This window comes from Macrobrachium nipponense, chromosome 46, assembly GCF_015104395.2.
Source record: "Macrobrachium nipponense isolate FS-2020 chromosome 46, ASM1510439v2, whole genome shotgun sequence".
NCBI classification, from domain to species: domain Eukaryota; kingdom Metazoa; phylum Arthropoda; class Malacostraca; order Decapoda; family Palaemonidae; genus Macrobrachium; species Macrobrachium nipponense.
In genome coordinates this window covers 45,817,860-45,840,359 of record NC_061106.1, presented here as the reverse complement: position 1 = coordinate 45,840,359, position 22,500 = coordinate 45,817,860, and the positions used below count along the sequence as shown (strand labels likewise).

Sequence of the window (22,500 nt, the reverse complement as noted above, 5' to 3'; positions counted from 1 at the left end):
AAATGTCTTCAAAACAAGAATGAAACAGAAAAAACAAATTTCACTTATTGGGTCCTTTCTATATTGAATTGGAGAGTGAATGTTTGTCGACTCATCATTTATATTAATAGATTTGAGATACATTTCATATTGCTTACAAACAAGGTGAAATATCTTAACTATTTATGCAATGGACTCACTGATATTTTCTACGAAAGGAGAATATGGAACAAGTGGTAGAAAAAATAATTAATATACCTCCCAAAGGAAAAACACATCTAGTTATTGATATTGATAGATTTTATATACATTTCATATTGCTTACACACAAGGTGAAATCCCTTGTTTATTTACCCAACGGACTCACTGCTATTTTGTAACCCCCAATGAAAAAAACACATTCAGCAGTCCATGTTCTGGGTGTTTACCAAGACTTATTCATCTCATTTCGTTTCGTCCAACATTAAAACTATGCGTTGATAAGGGGTTGGGGCCAACATTAACCCCCACCCCACCCCACCACCCCCTCTCCCAGCCGAGTTCATTCCATTAATATTTTGACATGAATTTCGCGCCCCCTCTTCGCTAATGCGAGGCAATCTTTGAATAGGACGATCCCTAAACGGATTCGCAAGTAATGCGATTACCGTTATTTCAAGCAGGTCTTAATATGCGTCTATAGCTCCCCCTCCCCCCCCCCCCCCCACCTCGCCCAACTCGCCACCTTCTCCTCCCTCTCCCACCCCCGGTATATGGAAGAGGAGGGAATGTTGCATGATCTTGCAAAGGGAAAAGGAGGAGGGAAGGGAGCTCTCGCTAATGCATTTCATTAAAAAGAATAGAGAGAGAGGGAATTGATCCGTGACCTCCCCCCCCCCACCAACCAAAGAGAGATCTCCCCTTTCTGAGAGAGAGAGAGAGAGAGAGAGAGAGAGAGAGAGAGAGAGAGAGAGGGAGAGAGAGAGAGAGTTTGGCCATCATCAAATTGATAAATTTTCTTTATGTGTGGATAAATAGAATAAAACTGGGACTTCGAAATTATTACATTAAATGAGAGAGAGAGAGAGAGAGAGAGAGAGAGAGAGAGAGAGAGAGTTTGAGCATCATCGGATTGACCAGTTTGCGTTATATATGGATAACCAGCATACATCTGAGACTTTAAAATGATTGCAATAAGAGAGAAGAGGAGAGAAGAGAGAGAGGGATTTGATAGTATTCGAATTGGTCAATTTTCTTTACCTGTGGACAACCAGAATACAGCTGAGACTTTAAAATGATTACTATGAGAGAGAGAGAGAGAGAGAGAGAGAGAGAGAGAGAGAGAGAGAGTATGGAACTAGTGAAAAGAGAGAGAGTATGGAACCGAGTATGGAACTAGTGAAAGAGAGAGGTATGGAACCAGTGGAGAGAGAGAGAGAGAGAGAGACGATGAGAGAGAGAGAGAGAGAGAGAGAGAGAGAGAGTTTTTACCACAAATTGATTCTATCCAACAGCTGGGTTTCATTCCACATGAACTGTCAGTTGGAGTTACCTCCTCACATCCATCATGCTAATGGGATGCAAAAAGGATACCTGGTTAAGGATGGTATGAGGAATCCTCCTCCTCCCCACCCCTCCCTACCCCACCCCACCCCCATCCATCCCCCTTCCCCATCCTCCCCTCCCCCTCGATTTTCCATTTATTGTTTGCGTGTCGATATTTCCCAATTTTACCCCCCCTCCCTTTTGCGATGTTCGGTGGGATAAATAACAAAGACGGAAGATGAGAGGTGTCACGGCCCTGATAGGAATTCGGAATGACTATTTATGGAATGTTCGCCTCGATCACGATATTTTTGCCCCCCCACCCCCCCCCCCCCCCCCCCCCGCCCCCAACAACCCACCTTTCTTTGCTCCCCTTTCCACCCACCTCCCAATCCTCCAGGAAGCAGCGCGAGGTACCGTAGAAGTTGCTGTTGAATCATTGCTGAGTTAGCGGATGGCAATTGTCTCATAAATATACGTTCTTCTTCTTCTTCTTCTTCTTCTTCTTCTTCTTCTTCTTCTCTCTCTCTCCTCTCTCTCTCTCTCTCTCTCTCTCTCTCTCTCTATCTAATTTTTTCGCTCGACGATTTTGTCTAATAAAATAGTTCTGAAATTTATTATTTCTTTTTATTCTACTTTAAAATAGGCTCATTATATGTGTTATCAATTTCGTTTAAGATTTATTTAGAGCTGAGGACATGGCGTTAGTTGCAACTTGCAACGCTGGGTCACTTGAGAGGCGGGTGATTGTTTATTTTGCATTGAAAGGAACAAGTTCTTCACATTCACTAAGAACGTTCTTGGTTATGTTCATTGTTCGCTCATTCAAGTTCAATCAGTGGATATTTCTTCGGTCATTACAGTGTCCAAAATCATATAAATAAAAGAATGGACTAAGAAATGTTGGATATAGTAGATAAATCTAATCGCCAGTGAGGTAGAGAACTTACTGACGTGAAGAGAAGTATATTAATGAACTTGTAAATGGTTGTATTTATTTTTAAAGCTTGGCTGCTTTTTTTTGCAAGGAAAATGTTCCATAGTCATTATTTTACGGTTTCTCGAATAAATTTTGAGAAGAACTCTCACAAAGTAGAGTATCATTCCATATTATCATTATTTTATGGTTTCGCAAATAAATTTTGAAAGGAATTCATACAAAACGGAGTATCATTCCATTTAGTCATTATTTTATGGTTTCTCGAATAAATTTGGAAAAGAATTCACACAAAACAAGAGTATCATTCCATACAATCATTATTTTAAGGTCCCTCGAAGGAATTTTTAAAGGAATTCATACAAAACAGCGTATCATTTTCCCTGCTAAATCAATCGACCAAGCTTCAAAACTAATACACCCTTTTCCCAAAAAATGAATTTATTGGCCCAATTGGCGTTGAATCGTCCTCACCCTAACCTCCCTCCCTCCCTCCCCACCTTTCTCTCTCTTTCCAAACTACCCCTTTTTTTTCATTCTTAATTATAAGCGGCATTTGCCCGAATTAATGAGATCACGTCATTGTAAATACTCTGTTTGATTTTATTGGGTGATGGGAAGAACAGTTGTTCAGTGGAGGATATTTTGTTTTATGAGATAATAGGTTTTTTGGGGGGTGGGGGCGGGGCGGGATTTGGGGACTTTAGGTAATGCGCTTAAGTGGGAATTTTGGGGTCGGGAAAACCTTACGTTGAGCCGACCCGTGATTACGGGACTTATGACAATATTGTTGAATCGTCACCAGTGTGGAATTCTTTTTTTTTTTTTTTTTTTTTTTTTTTTAATAAAAGTGTTTTAGTCCTCTCTCTCACTCTCTCGTACTTGGTCCGGTTAGGACAACAACCTAAACGTCACCAGTTGGGGAATTCTAATCTCTCTCTCTCTCTCTCTCTCTCTCTCTCTCTCTCTCTCTCTCTCTCTCTCGATTTAGAGGGGACTTCTTAAAGGTTTGGTGTACTTATCAATTTATTGCAGTCATTCTTTGTCATAACGTATGTAGTATTTGCATATTTGTTTATTGGATACTCTTGTTCACCAGCGAGGGAATTCTAATCTCTCTCTCTCTCTCTCTCTCTCTCTCTCTCTCTCTCTCTCTCTCTCTCTCTTGTCAGTGTCATTATGACAGATTGGGTGGGGGTAAGTTTGCTGATTCCTGGTAAATTATACGTGATTTATCACTTCTGATTCATAGTGGTGGATTTGTTGTCTGGTTACGCCTTGATTATTTATCGGTATATATATATATATATATATATATATATATATATATATATATATATATAATGTGTGTATATATGCATACATACGTTGATCCTCTTCTCCCTGAAGATAATAATTCCCAGTTGTCTTTACTTCATAAAACGATACTTTTACACACACATTCCATAATTGCAATTTAAAACAAATATATATAGGGTGTCCATAAAGTCCCAGTACCATTACAAGTATTTATTGCTTGTAATTGTACTGGGACTTTATGGACACCCTGTATATGCAATCATACTACCTTGAACTATGTTACTATGATGTTGCTCCCCTATCATTTTTTTTATTTATTTTTTTTATATATTTAAATTTAGCCAATCATCCCCCCAATCCATTAGACAAAGTGAAGTAGAAGCATCGATCACAGACGTGATTTCTCAGACCTAATAAGAAGAAGAAGAAGAAGGAGATGAAGAAGAAGAAGAAATTACAGGAGGCCTGATGTGGGCCTTGCGATAAGCTCCCCGCGTGAGGCTAATCTGAGATAGCACGCAGCTGGCTCCGCCCTGGCCCCTCTTCTTCCCCCTCCCACCCCCCTTGGCTTGTCAGATGGTGCTGGAGCCATCTTTCTGTTGCCTGTTTAGTTGCTACTGCTGAGGCGCCGAGGTTTACGCTATTCGAGGTCTCACGTCTTCGTTTTTACGGTTATTTATGTTTGAAATTGGTAGGGGAGAACTTCTGTTTATCACAGTGGAAAGAAGCTTTATTTTTCAAAGTTATGTTATGCGGAATTTTCTCTTTTTAATCAATTTTTTCAAAGTTACGATTAGGAATTAACTTGGGAAAAGAGGTTTTTTGTTTTTCAAAATTGTGTTGTATGGGATTTTGTCTTTTAATAATTTTTTTTTAAAGTTACGATAAGGAATTAACTTGTTTTTCACAGTGGAAAGAGGCTTTGTTTTTCAAAATTGTCATATGGAATTTTATCTTTTAATCATTATTCTCAAAATTACAATAAGGAATTAACTTGTTTATCACAGTGGAAAGAGGTTTTGTTTTTCAAAGTTAATGTTTTATGGAATTTTATCTTTTAATCATTATTTTCAACGTTACAATAAGGAATTAACTTGTTTTTCACAGCGGAAAGAGGCTTTGTTTTTCAAAGTTGCTTTATGGAATTTTCTCTTTGAATCATTTTTTTTTTCAAAGTTATGATAAGAAATTAACTTGAGATTTTTTTAAAGGTATGATAAGAAATGTTCTCTCTCGATCATTTTTCTAAACATTTTAATAACATCTCTTAATAACTGTGAACTCGAGATATTTCCTTACTTTTAATTGTGGGGAAGATTATTCTAAAAGTCTTACTCTTTGCGTTAAATCTTTGATATTCAGGGCAACGTGACTTTATATTTTTTTAAAGGTATGATAAGAAATTTTCTCTCTCGATCATTTTTCTAAAAGTTTTAATAACAAATTCTCTCTCTTAATAACTGTGAACACGAGATATTTCCTTACTTTTTATTTATGGGAAGATTATTTTAAAAGGCTTACTCATTTCGTTACATCTTTGATATTCAAGACAACGAAGAAAAAATTAGTTTTAACGAATTTCCACTCTTCGTAATTGTGAACATTTTTTTTTCATGTGGTGGGCGAAATATAATTTCAAGATATCCAAATAACTTTGGCTTTGGTATTCAAGAAAAAGCAGAAACAATAGATATTAAAAACAAACATTTTTTAAAGTAAAGATGATTGACAATTTTTTTCCTTGATAATTACGAATTCGAAACTTTTTCATATTTTTCGAAAAGATTTTTAAGGTTTTTTTCTGATCTTTTAAACTCTTTGATATAGAAAGCAACGTTGAAAAAATGTATATTAAAGTAAAAACAGGCAATTTTAACAGAAAAGGGGGTAGGAAATTGACTTCCTTAATAATTATAAACTCGAAAATTGTATTTGAAAGATTATTTTACGAGTTATGCCAGGAATTTAATCTTTGCATTTCAATGCAACGCCGAAAAAATGAATAAATAAAAAGCTAAGTGACGACTTGCGTCACAGATGTGGAAATTTCATTTTTTTTTTAAATTTGCATAATTTTTAATTTAAGTATGACGGACGTACGCATTTGCGCATTAAAGCTTCGTTATCTCGTCTTGTCAGCTTTAGATTAGGCGATGACGAAGCCTTTCAAGATCTCTTAAGAATTTTCTTTGAGAGATGAATGTTTGTGGTGGAAGTCTCTTGCTACAGAGCTTTGTATTTCTTTAATATCACAAATATCACTTATTTTATTTTTAAGGTTTTTTTCTTTTTGTGTTTCCTTAATATCACAATATCACTTATTTTATTTTTAAGGATTGTTTTTTAGAGTTTTTTTTTGTATTTTGTCCTTAATATCACAATATCACTTATTTTATTTTTAAGGTTTTTTTCTTTTTGTATTTCCTTAATATCACAATATCACTTATTTTATTTTTAAGGATTGTTTTTAGAGTTTTGTATTTCCTTAATATCACAATATCACTTATTTTATTTTTGAGGGGTGTTTTTAGAGCGTTGTATTTCTTTAATATCACAATAATCACTTATTTTATTTTTAAAGGATTGTTTTTAGAGCTTTGTATTTCCTTAATATCACAATATCACTTATTTTATTTTATTTTTTTTCGGGCTTGTTTTTTTTAGAAATTTTGTTTTTCCTATCCCAATATCACTTAATTTATTTTTAAGGACTGTTTTTAGAGTTATGTGTTTCCTTAATATCACAATATCACTTATTTTTTTTTTAAGGATTTTTTTTTAGAAATTTTGTATTTCTTTAATATCACAATATCACTTATTTTATTTTTCGGGATTGTTTTTTTTTTTTTTCAGAATTTTGTATTTCCTTAATATCACAGTATCACTTATTTTATTTTTGAGGATTTTTTTTTTCTTTTTTTTTAAGTCTTGCCTAACCTAACGCTAGAATTCTTTTAATATATTGCGTTTATATGACTTACTTCGTTCATATTGGAGTTTTTTATCTTTTTTTTCAGACTTGCCAAACTCTCGGCTAAAATTCTTTTGACATACCCATTCCGTTTATTGTCTTTTTTTTTAGACTTGCCTAACCAAAGGCTAAAATTCTTTTAATATATTGGCTTTATATGAGTTACCTCGTTAATAATGGAGTTTTTATATTTTTGGTTTATTTATGCTTGCCCGACTCATAGCTAGAATTTTTTTGACACACTCGGTCCTTTTAACACTGAAAATCAAATTTATCACACGTTTGTTATACTTTCCTAATACTGAGGCCAAGATGCATTTTACAGTCGATGGATATCCCCAGCGAATATAAAATTCGTTCAAGACTAATTTGCAATGATACGTTCTCACTGTGAAAAGATTGGCCGGTTATTTTTAATATTATTACCCTTGTAATGATGTAAGCTTTATACGAGTCAACGTGATTCTAGAGATTTTATTGTTTGTAAAAAGACATTTTTAAATTGTTCATGATATATATATATATATATATATATATATATCATATATATATATATATATATATATATATATATATATATATATATATATATATATATATATATATATATATATATATATATATATATATATATATATATATATATATATATATATATATATATATATATCTATATATATATATTATATATATATTATATGTGTGTGTGTGTGTGTGTGTGTTTGTTTGTTTGTTTGTATATGTTAGTTTTACTTGCAAGCATGATAACATTATCAGCTTCAGTGGTGGACGTCTTTGAGCAGTAGACTGCAAATATCACAAGACTATGAAAATACTATTAATTTCTTGCACATCGTCAGAAAAATAAATACAAAAGTCACCCAGAGATCTAAGTTTTCCTTTTCACAGATTAAAACATGACACCGCTGATGACCTTTCGCTGAAGGTGTCAGTTGACGATGACCTCTGGGTACGTGTCATCCTGGACCGGCCGGGTCCTTTTACGGGTCATTCTCGGCGGGCCCTTTGAAGTAGGACTGGGTGTGTGTGTTTTCGTTGGAATTGAAGGTATTCCCACTTGTGCTGGGTCAGTTTCAAAGTGGTTAAGTGGAAATCGGTAATATCTGATGCTTGCGTTTGTAATTATCGATCTGCGCAAAGGATTTCATAGATAATAAGTATATGAGGGTCGTGGGTGTATGAGCGTTTGTAAGCAGACTTATGTATGTAGATATTCAAGTACGTATGTATGCATCTCTTAACAATGTGAACCTCGAAAAATATGCAGATTTGATTTTGCATAAATATTAACATTACTTCTACCGACACCTATTTGCACTTTCATAAATAGTTTTGAGTGTGTCAGCGGAATCTCGATCTTATGCCCATCTGCTCCAAAGGTCATTTTTCTCCCGTTTTCAGGGAAACTTGAAGGCAAAGTGATACATACAACATTCACTATAAAAGTTGACAAATTTCATTTCCTTCTACAACCTCACAATAACCATAACAACCCCAGCAACAACTTCAACTAAAACAACACATTTTGTATTAATTCTTGGTTGATTTTACATTCAATATTCACTATATAAGTTGGTGACCCACAACATCAGTGCCAGCGTAACAACCCTACCACAACTACAACAAATACAACCCAATTTTTATTCATTCTTGTTTGGTGTTGCATTCAATATTCACTATAAAAGCTGATGACGTCATTTTCCTCTACAACCTCACAACATCAATGCCAGCCGTAACAACCCCAACAACCCTGCCACAACTACAACCCCAGTTCCATTACGAGAATCCATAATCTCCTTCCACTCGTTGTTTACAAAGCAGTAAACCCTGCGAAGGAAAAAAAAATAAAATAAAATGTTGATACATCGTTAAAGAACATGTATAGGCCATTCCTGAAACCCAGTTGCAAGTTGCATTAAATCTCTCCTTTATCGACCTATACAGAGAGAGAGAGAGAGAGAGAGAGAGAGAGAGAGCGAGAGAGAGAGGAGAGAGAGAGAGAGAGAGAGAGAGAGAGAGAGAGAGAGAGACTATCGTTGTTGTAGGCAGGCACGCGAGATGACAGTTGCGAATGGTTGGATATGACATCATCCCCCCCCCCCTGGTAACAACCTCCCCACCTCCTCCATCCCCTCCCTGCCTTCATCACCTTCGATATGAGCTCCATTAGATGCCCATTTTCATACCATTATCCTGTCCAGCTCCTCTCACAAATGCATGGTAATGGGTTGTAAGGCGAGCGGAGCAATATTCACCCATTATTACTACTGCGTGCTTCTGGGTAACGTGTCCAGTGGGTGCTGGGGTATGGATGGTATGGGGTTATTCGATGGCAGGGGGGGAACGGGGAGGGGTGGGGGAGGGGGTGGAAGCCATGTTTAGATGTCCAATTGTGGGAAAGGAAGGAATGAGAGAAATACGAATAATTTGAGAGACTAGACAGACAGACGTACAGAAACGGACGTCTTAAAAAGGAAAGTTGAAAATGAAGTTGTTTTGAGACTATTATATTGTTATTGTACTTCAATTTGCTTTTGAGTATTAAAAATGTCAGTAGGATGCTGGAGGGTTCTTCGAATGGTAAAAAGCTTTAAAAAATCTCTTGAGAAGTTTAGAAACGACTCAGATTATATTTCTCTCTCTCTCTCTCTCTCTCTCTCTCTCTCTCTCTCTGATTCCATACTCTCTCTATCGCTCGCTCACTGGTTCCATATCTCTCCTCTCTCTCTCTCCTTGTAACTCTCTCTCTCTCACACACACTGGTTCCATACTCTCTCTCATTCACTAGTTCCGTATCCCTCCTATCTCTCTCTCCTCTCTCTCTCTCTCTCTCTCTCTCTCTCTCTCTCTCTCTCTCTCTCTCTCCGGTCCCATAGCTCCCTTTCATTCCCAGCGCACAAAACAGACATCAATTCATTTGTCCACGTATATATTCATCCTCCACCACTCGCCCCTCACCCCCCCACCCTCCCCGAACTCGATGTGGGCCACCTACAGGAAGAGAGAGAGAGAGACCTGACGACTCCTCTGCAAATGACCAAAGGGTTGTTGTGTCTCCATTGCTGCTGTTATGCATGACGGATGTGGCGGTATTTAACTCGGAAACAAACGGCTAACGGATTCATTTGGCCAACCCTCGCGCGCGCGGAGTAGAAGATGCGTGCTGCTGCATATTGCTTTCAGGAAATCTCTCTCTCTCTTTTCCTCTCTCTCTCTCTCTATCCTCCTCCCGTCCTCTCTCTCTTATCTCGTCTCTCTCTCTCTCTTTTAGCCTGCACTATGAGCCATCATAACCCTGGCGACAGGGATCTTCATCTGATGCGTTTTCCCCCGAATGCAAATTGCTCTCGATGGAGGCTTTTGCTTGGGACGCTTTGTCCAGGGGAAAAGGGATGTTATTATTATTATTATTGATTATTCTTAATTATTATTGATTATTTTATTATTATTATTCTTATTTTATTAAAATTATTATTATCATGCTGTCAGTCATTATGCTTTATCTTGGGACGCATTTGTCTAGGTGAAATGGATTTTATTATTTATTATTATTATTTATTATTATCATTATTTTATTATTTTTTTTTTTTTTTTTTTGCTCTATCACAGTCCTCCAATTCGACTGGGTGGTATTTATAGTGTGGGGTTCCGGGTTGCATCCTGCCTCCATAGGAGTCCATCACTGTTTTTTTTTTTTCCTTACTATGTGTGCCGTTTCTAGGATCACACTCTTCTGCATGAGTCCTGGAGCTACTTCAGCCTCTAGTTTTTCTAGATTCCTTTTCAGGGATCTTGGGATCGTGCCTAGTGCTCCTATGATTATGGGTACGATTTCCACTGGCATATCCATATCCTTCTTATTTCTATTTTCAGATCTTGATACTATTCATTTTTTTCCCTCTCTTTCTCTTCAACTCTGGTGTCCCATGGTATTGCGACATCAGTGAGTGATACTTTCTTCTTGACTTTGTCAATCAACGTCTCAGTCTGTCGTGTTTGCACGTATCACCCTATCCGTTCTGATACCATAGTCCCAGAGAATCTTTGCCTGATCGTTTTCTATCACTCCTTCAGGTTGGTGCTCGTACCACTTATTACTACAAGGTAGCTGATGTTTCTTGCACAGATATTGCCCCAGTGCTCTGTTCTCGATGTTGACGCAGTCCTCTATACTTAGTAGTCCTCTCCCTCCTTACTTTCGTGTTATGTATAGTCCCCCCCCCCCCCCTGTCCCCCCCGTATTTGCTCTTGGGTGTAGTGCTTTGTGTATTGTTCATAATGTTTGGTGGTTTTCTGATCTATGCTGCGGATTCTGTCTTCTGCCTTCGTCCATTCCACTATTCCTGGCGCTGTATCTGATTACTGGCACTCGCCCATGTGTTTATGGCTTTTTGACATATTTCCGGCGTTTGAGTTTGACTTGAGTATCGCCTTGAGGTCTCTGCATATATTCTTTCCTGATCGTATTGGTCCCCTTCATCTCTTGGTGTTTTTATATCCCCTCCTTCCATTATTCCCAGGTATTTGTATCCTCTATGTGTTTGATGTTGCTCCCATCTGGTAGCTTTATCCCTTCAGTTCTCGTTACTTTGCCTTTTTGTATGTTGATTAAGGCGCATTTTTCTATTCCAAACTCCATCCTGATGTCCCCTGATACAATCCTTACAGTCTGGATTAGGGTATCTATTTCCTTGATGCTCTTACCATACAGCTTGATGTCGTCCATGAACATCAGATGGTTGATTCTGTTGCCTCTTTTCTTGAGTTGGTACCCGGCATCCATCTTCTGTATTATTATTATTATTATTATTATTATTATTATTATTATTATTATTATTATTATTATTATTATTATTATTATTATTTTGATGGGAATACAGAATTTATAAATATTTTATTTATACCATAGGGGCGAATGACAATGTACGAAAATATTTCAGTTACTAAGGAGAATGCAGAGGAATGTTGGAATATTTTAAAATATTTTAAGTTATTTCAGGGAATGCAGATTTGTAAAATGTCGTAAGGCAGTTTTTAAACGAAGTTTGGACCAAAACTATTTTCAGTTTACTGTTTTTTAGCAAATGCAGAATTTATAGAAATATTTAAGTTATTTTAGGAAATACAAAATGTACAAATATTTGAGTTATTTCGGGGAATGAAGAAGAATATGAATCAAAAAATATTTCAGCTATTTTAAAGGAATGCAAAATGTTAAAATCTTTGACTTACTTTAGGAATGAAGAAGAATGGGAAAAAAATATTTAAGTTATTTTAAGGGAATACAGAATTTCAAAAATCTATTTTAAGTTATTTAAGGGGCTGCATAAACATTCAAAAACGTTTCAGTATAGACGAAAGTTAAAACAAGACTTCAAATTACCTATCGAAAAACAGGTGTATACATCTATTTCAACACAGACCTTTGACAGATTATAAAACGTTTGGAAAACTGTAAAGCCAAACAATACCATTTGTTCTAAACTTTCTTGTGGTATCTTTCTAAAACTAACTTTTATTTTTTCCTTTTTCTTTCAGTCCTCCGCCGCTACTTCGAGGAGCCCCCCTACTCCCAGAGAGTCAAGTCCGAGGAGCATGTGGAACTCAGGTGCCTACCTCCCGTCGGGAGACCTGAGCCTCAGACCACCTGGCTGAAGAATGAGGCGCCTATCGACCTCTCACAGCAGCCTAGCTTCAAGTGAGTCTCGTCATCTCATCTCAATGCTCTTTTAAATTATGTTTAGTCTTGGTTTGACCGATTGGTCGCGTGACCTTGTGACCTTTGAGTCTCGTAATTCACAATAATCTTAAATGAACTTTGGTCTTGATTTAGTAATTTGGTTGTGTGACCTTGTGACCTTTTTCTCTACTGATAATTGTTGTTTTATGCTTAAGGAAGGATTAAAAAAAGACTAGTTGATAACCATATTAGATAAAGATAATTTAATAGAAGTCGAATTGTGTGACCTTGTGACCTTTTTCCGTACTGATAATTGTTGTTTTATGCTTAAGGAGGGATTAAAAAAAGACTAGTTGATAACCATATTCAATGAATACGGTATTATAGGAGTAGTCATATTTTCTTAATATTTTTAAACAATATTTTGTCTTTTTATTTTACTACCTGCATGAGTGACCTTGTGACCTTATCCTGTATTCATAGTTGTTGTTTTATGCTTTAGGAAGGATTAAAAGACTAGTTTACTTTCATAATTAACGAAAACAATGCTATATAAATCGTATTATCTTCTCGATATTTTAAATAATATTTTGTCTCTGTTTAACCACTTCTTTGTGTGACCTTGTGACCATTTTTCTCTCTTGGTAGCTATCGTTGGTAACCTTAGGGATAGACTGAAACAAAAGGTCTAGTTTTCTAACATATTTAACGAAGATATTTATAGAGGTCGAAATTTCTTAAATTTACTAAACTTAAACATTTTGAGGTCTTGGTCTCCTTCTGACAGACTTTCTTCGTAGGTAGAATTTAGAATTTAGTATGAATTTAGATATATTTAACTGATAAAATTAATATACAGATACAATAAATGTAGGCAGAAATAAGTAAATAAATGAAATAGCATGAATTAGCAGTCAATTATTTTTTTAATTGAGTTAAGTGAACACATAAATAACAACAAATGTAATTAATAAGATAAAGAAATTAATAACTGGGTAAATAAATGTCTAAATATAGTCATGAATAAAAAAGCAATTAATTTTTTTTTATAATAGTGAGTTAAATGGATAAGTACATAAATAACAACAAATGTAATTAATTAGATAAATGAATTAATAATTAGGTAAATTAAGGCCTTCACGTAGTAATTAGAACAAAGAACAAACATAAAAATGACGCGAGTTACAAAACTCCCTCAACCAACATCCATTTCCGTGCCCTAAAACGCGTTCGTTATATTAATTAATGAGCAAATATTCAATCCTGGGATTCTCCCGAAACTGACTATGGAAATGAATGAAGAGATGTTGGTAAGTAATCTCTTAAAAAGAGTTACTGAGGAATCTGCATTTGCATTTAGATGACTCTCTGCCGTCTGGAACAGGAGGTATCCCCACCCACCGACACAGGTTGTAACAACCAGTAAAATATTATTCTGAACATGTTATATTTTTTTCCTACGACTTCCCATCCGCGTCGGATGTGCGTTGGAAGTGAGTGTGTGTGTGCGTGTGTGTGTGTGTGTGTGTGTGTGTGTGTGTGTTGGGTGGGCCGGTTTGGGGGCCAGAGCTAAGGTTCTTAAAGTGTTATATACTTCCAAACTACCTGAATGTTATTTTGAACACTTAATACCTATTTGAATGAACGTGGATATACCTCTTATTCAACATAAATCATTTAGTTTTCAAAACCCAAAGCTTGAATTAGAATAGCGATGGCGGGTGAGTGGGGTTGGGGGGCAGAGATCAGGTTCTTAAAAGTGTTAGATACTTTCAAACTACCTGTATGTTATTTCGAACAATTAATTGTAGTTATTTGGATGAATGGGGACATGCCTCTTATTCAACATAAATCATTTAGTTTTCAAACACCAAAACTTGAATAAAAATAACGCATTTTTTTTACGAAATAACTCTTCTATTCAGTATTGGTAAAAGTTGTTAGATTATTTACTAACTCCATTTTTTATGTATATTAAGGATAGAGGTTTTTAAACGTCTTGGTAACTATTTCATAAATTATTTTCCTTTAATTTACCATCTTCTTGCAAGCTAAAAAAGATTTTAAAAAATCTAAAAGAATCTGTTACAATCTTAGTGGAATTAGTTTTAAAAATCAGAGTGCTAAGTTCATTATTTTTATAATGAAAAAAAAATTATTTTATAAAAAGACAGAGGTTTTAAACCTCTAGGTAACTAATTTATAAAATTATTTTCATTGACCACCACCATCTTACAAGCTCCAGCAAAAAATCTAAAAGATTCCGTTACAGTCTTAATGGAATTAGTTTTATAAGTCAGTGTGCTAAGTTCATTATTTTATAAAAAGTCCCATTTTTTTGGTGTATAAAATCCATCATCTGGGTGAAAAAAGGGGGCCAAACTTCTTAAAAGCGAAAGGAAACTATAGAAGAGTAAATAATGTTCATTACGCTAACGAGTTACCCGAATCCATTTTTCTTCTGCAGGTATGAATCTTGATGTAACTTCCCAACAAAGTTTGGGGAGGTCTTTTTACAGAGCCTTGGAATGTGGGCTGGGCCATGCAGTGCCTCTTCAAGTGCTCTCTCATCTCTCTCTCTCTCTCTTCTCTCTCTCTCTCTCTCTCTCTCTCTCTCTCTCCAAGATCATTTACAGATGATGATGCAGACTCACTCACGCCCCCTCTCTCTTACAAGATTATCTTCAGAAATGAAGAAGAGAGACTCTCATGATGATGAAGACTCTCTCTCTCTCTCTCTCTCTCTCTCTCTCTCTCTCTCTCTCTCTCTCTCGGATAAAATATGTCCTGTTGTAGATTATCCGTGTTATGTGACTTATTTGCATATATTATAAAATCATTGACAATATTTCACTACATTTGATGAGAAAAATGATTCGTTCTAAATTATAGTTAATAGTAACTGAAAATACATTGAGTCACAAGAAATAGCAATGGAAATAGCTTCAAATTTATTGATGGATTTTGCAAATATTAGCAGAACAATTTCCTTTATGCGTACAAGAAATAGCTTCAAATTTACTGATGGTTTTTTGCAAATATTATCAGAACAATTTCTTTTATTGTTTACATAAGAGTCTTTGCCACCTGAATTCTCCAATACTGAGGATATTTCTTTGTAAAATATATAAAAGAGTGAACCTCAAGGGGCTTTCTAAATTAGCTGAGAATCTCCTCGCCACACGGTATGATAAAATGAATTGCAGAATCGTAAGCTTACTATATAAGTAAATTAATGGAAATCAGCTTAAATTGTCGAAAAAATAGTGTAAAATATGAAAGCGCGAATCTCACAGGGCTTTCTGAATTAGCTGAGAATCTCTTCGCCACACGGCGTGAGAAAAATAAATGGCAGAATCTTAAGCTTACTATGTATGTGAATTAATTGGAATCAGCTTAAATTGTCTAATAAATATCACATATATTTCTCTCTATTTCCAGAATTTCGTCCGAAGGCTCCTTGTTGATCCTATCAGCCAGGGCTGAGGATTCTGGGAACTATTCCTGTGTCGCCGAGAACGTGGCCGGACGAAGGGTCTCCGACACCGCCACTTTAAAAGTCTACGGTAAGTACACCCCACGTTTTGCTTACTTTGAATTAAAGGTGCCGTAGACCAGAAAGGGCGGTTTGGTGGTGGTCGTGTTTATGCTCATGCGTGAGATTTTCTCAGAGTTTTTGTCGTCGTATCTTTTTTTAGGGTGGGGTGGGGTAGGGGGCGTGTTGTTGTTATTTTTTGTGTTTGTGTTGTTTTTTAGTTTTTTCTGTAGCATTATACTTTCTTTTTAGTTTTCTTCTGTGTAATTATAAATATATATATATTTTTTTAGTTTTTACGTTTGATTTATAGCGCTTTTTTCCTGTATGTTCTTTATATATATATATATATATATATATAATATATATATATATATATATAAAAGATATATAGATATTTATATATATATATTTATATTTATATATATATATATATAATATCTGTGTGTGTGTGTGTGTGTGTGGTGTGTGGGGGTGTGTGTATCACTCTTACTTATAGGGGAACTTTTAATGTCCTTCTTATTTTACACTCCTTGTTAGCATTTTCTGCTCGTAAATATAATCTTAAATAATCTCATTTTCAATCCACCTCTATGTATAGTGTCATTCGTTCCGGAATCCACCACTTACGATAACTAGTCTAACCTTAACACCTCCCATCAGGTGACGTCAGGGCCTCGACTCTGATCTGATTCTATGTAATCTTTCAAGTACTTTTGCGTAGGTGGTATTGAGTTCCCGTAGGTGTCATTCAGTTCGCCAAGGTGTCATTCAGTTCCCACAGGTGTCATTCAGTTCCCGTAGGTGTCATTCAGTTCACGTAGGTGTCATTCAGTTCCCGTAGGTGTCATTCAGTTCGCGTAGGTGTCATTCAGTTCGCGTAGGTGTCATTCAGTTCGCGTAGGTGTCATTCAGTTCGCTCTCCGCTACGAAAATAGATCCGGAATTAGTCAGCTGTACGTGTTTTTGTCCCGTATGGGTTGGGGGGGGGAGGGGGGGGGGGGGGTGGGGGGGGGGGGGGGGAGGGGAATAATGACGTCCAAATATAGAGCACTTGTTATGGTACATAGATTTATTTGGTCATAGGCTATTTCTAGTCCATTCCATTTTTAGCGTAATGAGATTATGTAAATGAGCTGTGGGGCTTATTTTGTAATAGCAGCTGCTCTCTCTCTCAGTCTCTCTCTCTCTCTCTCTCTCTCTCTCTCTCTCTCTCTTTTGAAAGAGGTTATTTTTTTTAAATGCCGTGAATATTAATGATTTCCAGGACTTTCAAGTGTCTACATACTTCTTTATAAAAATCTCTCTCTCTCTCTCTCTCTCTCTCTCTCTCTCTCTGGTAGAGAAAGAACAGGTAATTTTTTCCCAAAATGGCCGTGAATTTTAATGATTTTCAGTACTTAATATTTCCTACGTACTTCCTTTCTGTATGGGAATTACTCTCTCTCTCTCTCTCTCTCTCTCTCTCTCTCTCTCTCTCTCTCTCTCTCTGTGTGTGTGTGTGTGTGTGTGTGTGTGTGTGTGTGTGTGGTAAGAAAGTAGGTTATTTTATCCCTCAAATTGGCTCTGAATTCTAAAGATTTACAATACTTCAGAGTGTCTAGGTACCTTCTTTTGTTTAGCAATCTCTCTCTCTCTCTCTCTCTCTCTCTCTCTCTCTCTCTCTCTCTCTCTCTCTCTCTCTCTCTCTCTCTCTCTCTTTGGGAACGAGTTGGTTAGCTATTCTCCCGAATTGGCTGTAAATTATTAAAGATTTGCAGGTATAAACATTATATTTTACTTCTGTTATAGATACTACGCAATGAATAATTAAGATTCAATGTTTATGTTCAATTACAAGTAAAACACCGTCGAGTCCATCAACTTCAACCCTCAGTTTCCACCTGGTGTCATGACACGACGACTTATCCGATTGACACCGACGACATAGATCTCATTCACTGCAAGAGACCAAAAACTAAAGTGATATATGGCAAAGATCTGACACCCTCCGTTGGTCAGTTTTTAAATTGACTTATGATTAATGTGTCCCACTTTTTTATAGCTACTTTTTTCAATGAACCTGACGATACCTGACGGAAGTGTCAATTCAGCGTGATAAATCAATCATGAGACGAGGTGAAATCGACTCCGTTGCCGGAATTGATTCAATATTTCTTTTAAAGAGTTGACGACAGTCTCTCCGGGAAGGGACGGGGTAGTTGACTGTCTCGAGGTGATGAAGGAGTAGATATGGAAAGTCGAGTGAACTATGGCGATATTTTTCTTATTTTCTTTTTACTTTTGGGGTCGGGGTTTGGTTTGGACAAAGAGGTTTTCTCCATCGTCTTCTTCTTCTTCTTCTCCGTCTCATTGGAGTTTCAAAGGAGAATATTATATCGTACTGCAAGAGGATTTATTTATTTTTTCTTAAATTACCAAACTCCGCTGCATCATTGCTTAGAAATCACTAGATAAAATAACCTAATTTGAGCGTAAGGTCTGCGGTACTGCCTTGTACGATTTACCCATCAGTCGTGGAACTTGTAACACACCCTAGGCTTCTGGTACAGGCCGCCATGGGTCACAGTGAAGCCCTCGAATCCGTTACAGAGCGAACCAGGGAGGAAGAAGAAAGAGGAATATCGCCTTCAAGCGAACACATCATCCATTTCCATTTAGAAACAAAAACAAAAATCACCAAGAAACGATTTGACGTGAAAGCGTCCACAGACGGTCTGAGAGAGAGAGAGAGAGAGAGAGAGACGAGACCGAGAGAGGAGAGAGAGAGAGAGTCAGGGTCTTTATTGCGGAATTAAACCTCGTTTTAAATAAGGGGTTTCCCTGGCGAAGATCATTTCCCAAAATCAGATGTCATGCAAAATGAAATTGGTCAGCAAATTGTTAGTTTTTCTTCTCCCCTTCCTTCTCACCCTGCCACCTCCCACCCCTACCACCCCGCCCCCGTACACGGAAGAAATTTTGTAAATGTGTGTGTGTGTGTGTGTGTGTGTGTGTGCTTGTGTATACGATCGCGTGAGCCTGGCCATGCAATCAGATTTCGGTCGACTCTTCATCAGGTCGTTGGTCAATCAGACCTGATTATTGTCATGGCGAATGATGACCTGTTTACAGTTTCTTCTTCTTCTTCTTCTTCTTCTTCTTCTTCTTCTTTCTTCTTCTACAGGACTTTGAACTTACGTAACTACATAGAAGTAGCAATTTCTGTCGTCGAACTACCCAAAATGGAAGCAACTCTACACAAAGCTCTAGCATATTCAAAAGGCCATTTGACTCAGTACAATGCTATTTGATGCTATAACTACAATATCATTATACTTTGCATAAAAGTACAATGCTGTATAATGCTATAACTTCAATAATATCATATATTTTGCTTAATACAATACTGCACAAAGCTATTGCTACAATGTATCACATATTTTGCTTAATGTAATGCTGTATAATGGTATAGCTACAATGATATCGCATATTTTACTTAATACAATGCTGTATAATGCTACACCTACAATGATATCACGTATTTTGCTCAATACAGTACTGTATAATAATACAATTACAATGCTATCACATACTTCGCTTAATACAATGTTGTATAATAATATAGCTACAATGATACCACATAATTTGCTTAATTCAATGTTGCATAATGCTATAACTACAATGATATCTCATATTATGTTAATACAGTACTGTATGATAGTACAATACTTAATACAATGTTATATAATAATATAGCTATAATGACACCACATATTTTGCGTGACACAGTTGTATATAATACTAAGGCTACAATGATATCATATATTTTGCTCGATACAATGCCGTATAATGTATTACTGCTACAATGACATCACACGTTTTGCTTGCCACACAGCTGTATATAATACTAAGGCTACAACCTCATCTCACACATTTTGCTTCATACAATACAACGACCGAACGAGAGAGAGCGTTTCCCGATCAGGTATGACGTCACGTCTTTGTATCGACGGTAACGCGAGACTTCGTCGCGAACTCCCCTGACAAAGGACGTTAATGAACGCTTAATGAGATTCGCTAAATGATATTAGTATCAATCTCGGCGGTAATTAATTAGTTTCAACTGTCGGTGTAAAAACAAACGTTAGTGTCGAGGTAATTGATTTTTCGTATCGCCCGCTGCTGGATTTTAAAACCTTCTTTGTGCTTTGTGTGTCGGAATGTTTGTTGCATTTTGCGTCTGTTGTGTATGGTTTGTTTTTGTGTCTGGTTTGTTCTTGGTGGTTTTTTTTTTTTTTTTTTTTTTTTTTTTTGTGGGAGGAGAGGGAGCTTTGAACAAAAGGTGGTTTTGTATCAAGTATTTGCATGAAGAAAAGTGTCGATAAGTATGCATGTGGTGTATATTCATAGCTGTTTATCTACCTACGTATAAATGTATATGTTATATATGTGTATATATATATATATATATATATATATATATATATATACCATATATATATATATATATATATATCTGTATGTATGTATGTATGTATATATATGTGTGTATGTATATATATATATATATCTATATATTATATATATATATATATATATATATATATATATATATATATATATATATATATATATTATTGTGAGAATAGGAAAAGTGACGGACAATAATTTTTTTTGACTGGTGGAAATTCTCTTCGTTTAAATGAAAAACAATGAATTATGTGGGGGTTACGTCTGAGTAACTCTCTCTCTCTCTCTCTCTCTCTCTCTCTATATATATATATATATATATATATATATATATATAGAGAGAGAGAGACAGAGATTGAGAGAGAGAGAGAGAGAGATTAACTCAGACGTCAACCCCCCACAGATTTTCATTGTTGTCATTTAAACCAAGAGAATTTCCACCAAGTCAAAAAATTATCGTCCGTCCCTTTTATTCTCACAATAATGAAAATAGACACATCCGACGAGAGAGAGAGAGAGAGAGAGAAGAGAGAGAGAGAGGAGCTGGAGCTGCTCTCGAAGTATGCGTCCGGATGTCCTCAGGGAATCGAGACTTTGACACTTGGAAACATTTAACTTGGCTTCTGGTAGTCTCTGGGACTGACAGGTGAAGGATCGCCCCGCAGTCTCTGGGGGAGAAGAAGAAGTCTCTCTCTCTCTCTCTCTCTCTCTCTCTCCGTGACAGCTGGGTGGGTCTTGCATGTTGGTGGGGCGAGGTTGGAGCCACCCCTATGCCCTCCTACCATCCTTTCAATCCTCCCAACCACCCCCAGTTGGCAATGCTATCCTGTAGTAGGTGGAAGATGCCCACCTCCCCCTCCACCCTCCTTTCTTTCGTTCATCACACCTCCAGCCCCATCCCTCCCCCCATTCCCATTTCCTCCATCCCTCCTTCTACCCATCTCCTATCCAGGAATTCTTCCAAAAAGAGCTCTTAACTTCCTTGGGCTCTCCCTACACTTACCCACTACCCCTCCCCCTCCCCCCCGCCTCCCCCACCCTTTCCTCAAACATCCTCAGGTGTGTATACTATATACCTCCCATCCGCGTCTTTCGGAGTCGTCTTAATGCAGCTTCGAAATGGATCGCTTCGAGTTTTTTTTTTTTTTTTTTTTCATTTTTTTTTTTACTCTCAAATTGATGTGATAACGAGGCTGCGAGGAAGCTGAGCTCTATCGGATTTCGTTCCGGTTGTTTCGTATCTAAAATGGATTTTGGAACGAGGAGAGAGAGAGAGAGAGAGAGAGAGAGAGAGAGAGAGAGAGAGAGAGAGAGAGAGAGAGAGACTCAAACGTCTTTCTTCTGTGCTTCACAACTGATACAACATAACCATTAAACAATGAGAGAGAAAGAGAAACAAAACGTACAACAAAAATTAACTTACAGGTTTCTCGTCTTTGTAAGGACAACAGCCCGTTTCTAGAAGCGATGTCTGTTGGAGGGTGAAGGGGGCTTGGCTTGTAGGAATAAGGGGGAAGGATGGGGGGTGGGGGGGTGGGGGAAAGCGGGAAGGAGAGGGGGGGTGCCCTAGCTCCCTCGAGACCTATAGGCCAGGGCCCGCCGGCGGAGAAGAGGATAGGCACGGAAGATAATTGACAGATATTGATGTGTTTACTGTCCTAGCTAAGGGAGTTTATCCACCGCGGATGAGAAGAAATAAAGAGAGGGGAAAAAAATAAAAAAAAAAATTATGAAGTATACATTTTTCAGAGGGCAGAGATTGGAAAGTTCCCTTTTTTCTTCTTCTTTTCGCCTTTCCCTTAGCAGGGGGAAATTCTTTACGGAAAACTTATTATTAGGCCGATGAATTTATAGGCCTATAGTCTCAGACCCATCAGGAGTTTTCGTCGGTGACTGGTGATTGCCAGAAGAGAGATGCCGGGTCCACAATTTAGGGGACATTTATATATAGTGTTTGTTTTTTAATTTTCATCTCTTTTATTTTACTCATAGTATTTAATTTTCGTGTAGGCTACAAGGTATTGCCACGTTTACTTTAATACTCTCAGAACAAAAGGAATTAACGATATTCTTTACAAATCTAACTGATTCGGGAATTTTAC

The 22,500-nt window shown here is 36.8% G+C and overlaps 1 protein-coding gene across 1 annotated transcript in view; it reads left to right on the top strand.

The window, feature by feature from the left end:
- LOC135214714 (netrin receptor UNC5A-like) overlaps positions 1-22,500 on the top strand; it is a 105,938-nt gene that overhangs the window by 38,072 nt on the left and 45,366 nt on the right. The window contains exons 2-3 of the mRNA XM_064249043.1: positions 12,270-12,429; positions 15,853-15,977. Of these exons, the coding sequence (XP_064105113.1) occupies positions 12,270-12,429; positions 15,853-15,977 (285 nt within the window). The remainder of the gene's footprint in view (positions 1-12,269; positions 12,430-15,852; positions 15,978-22,500) is intronic.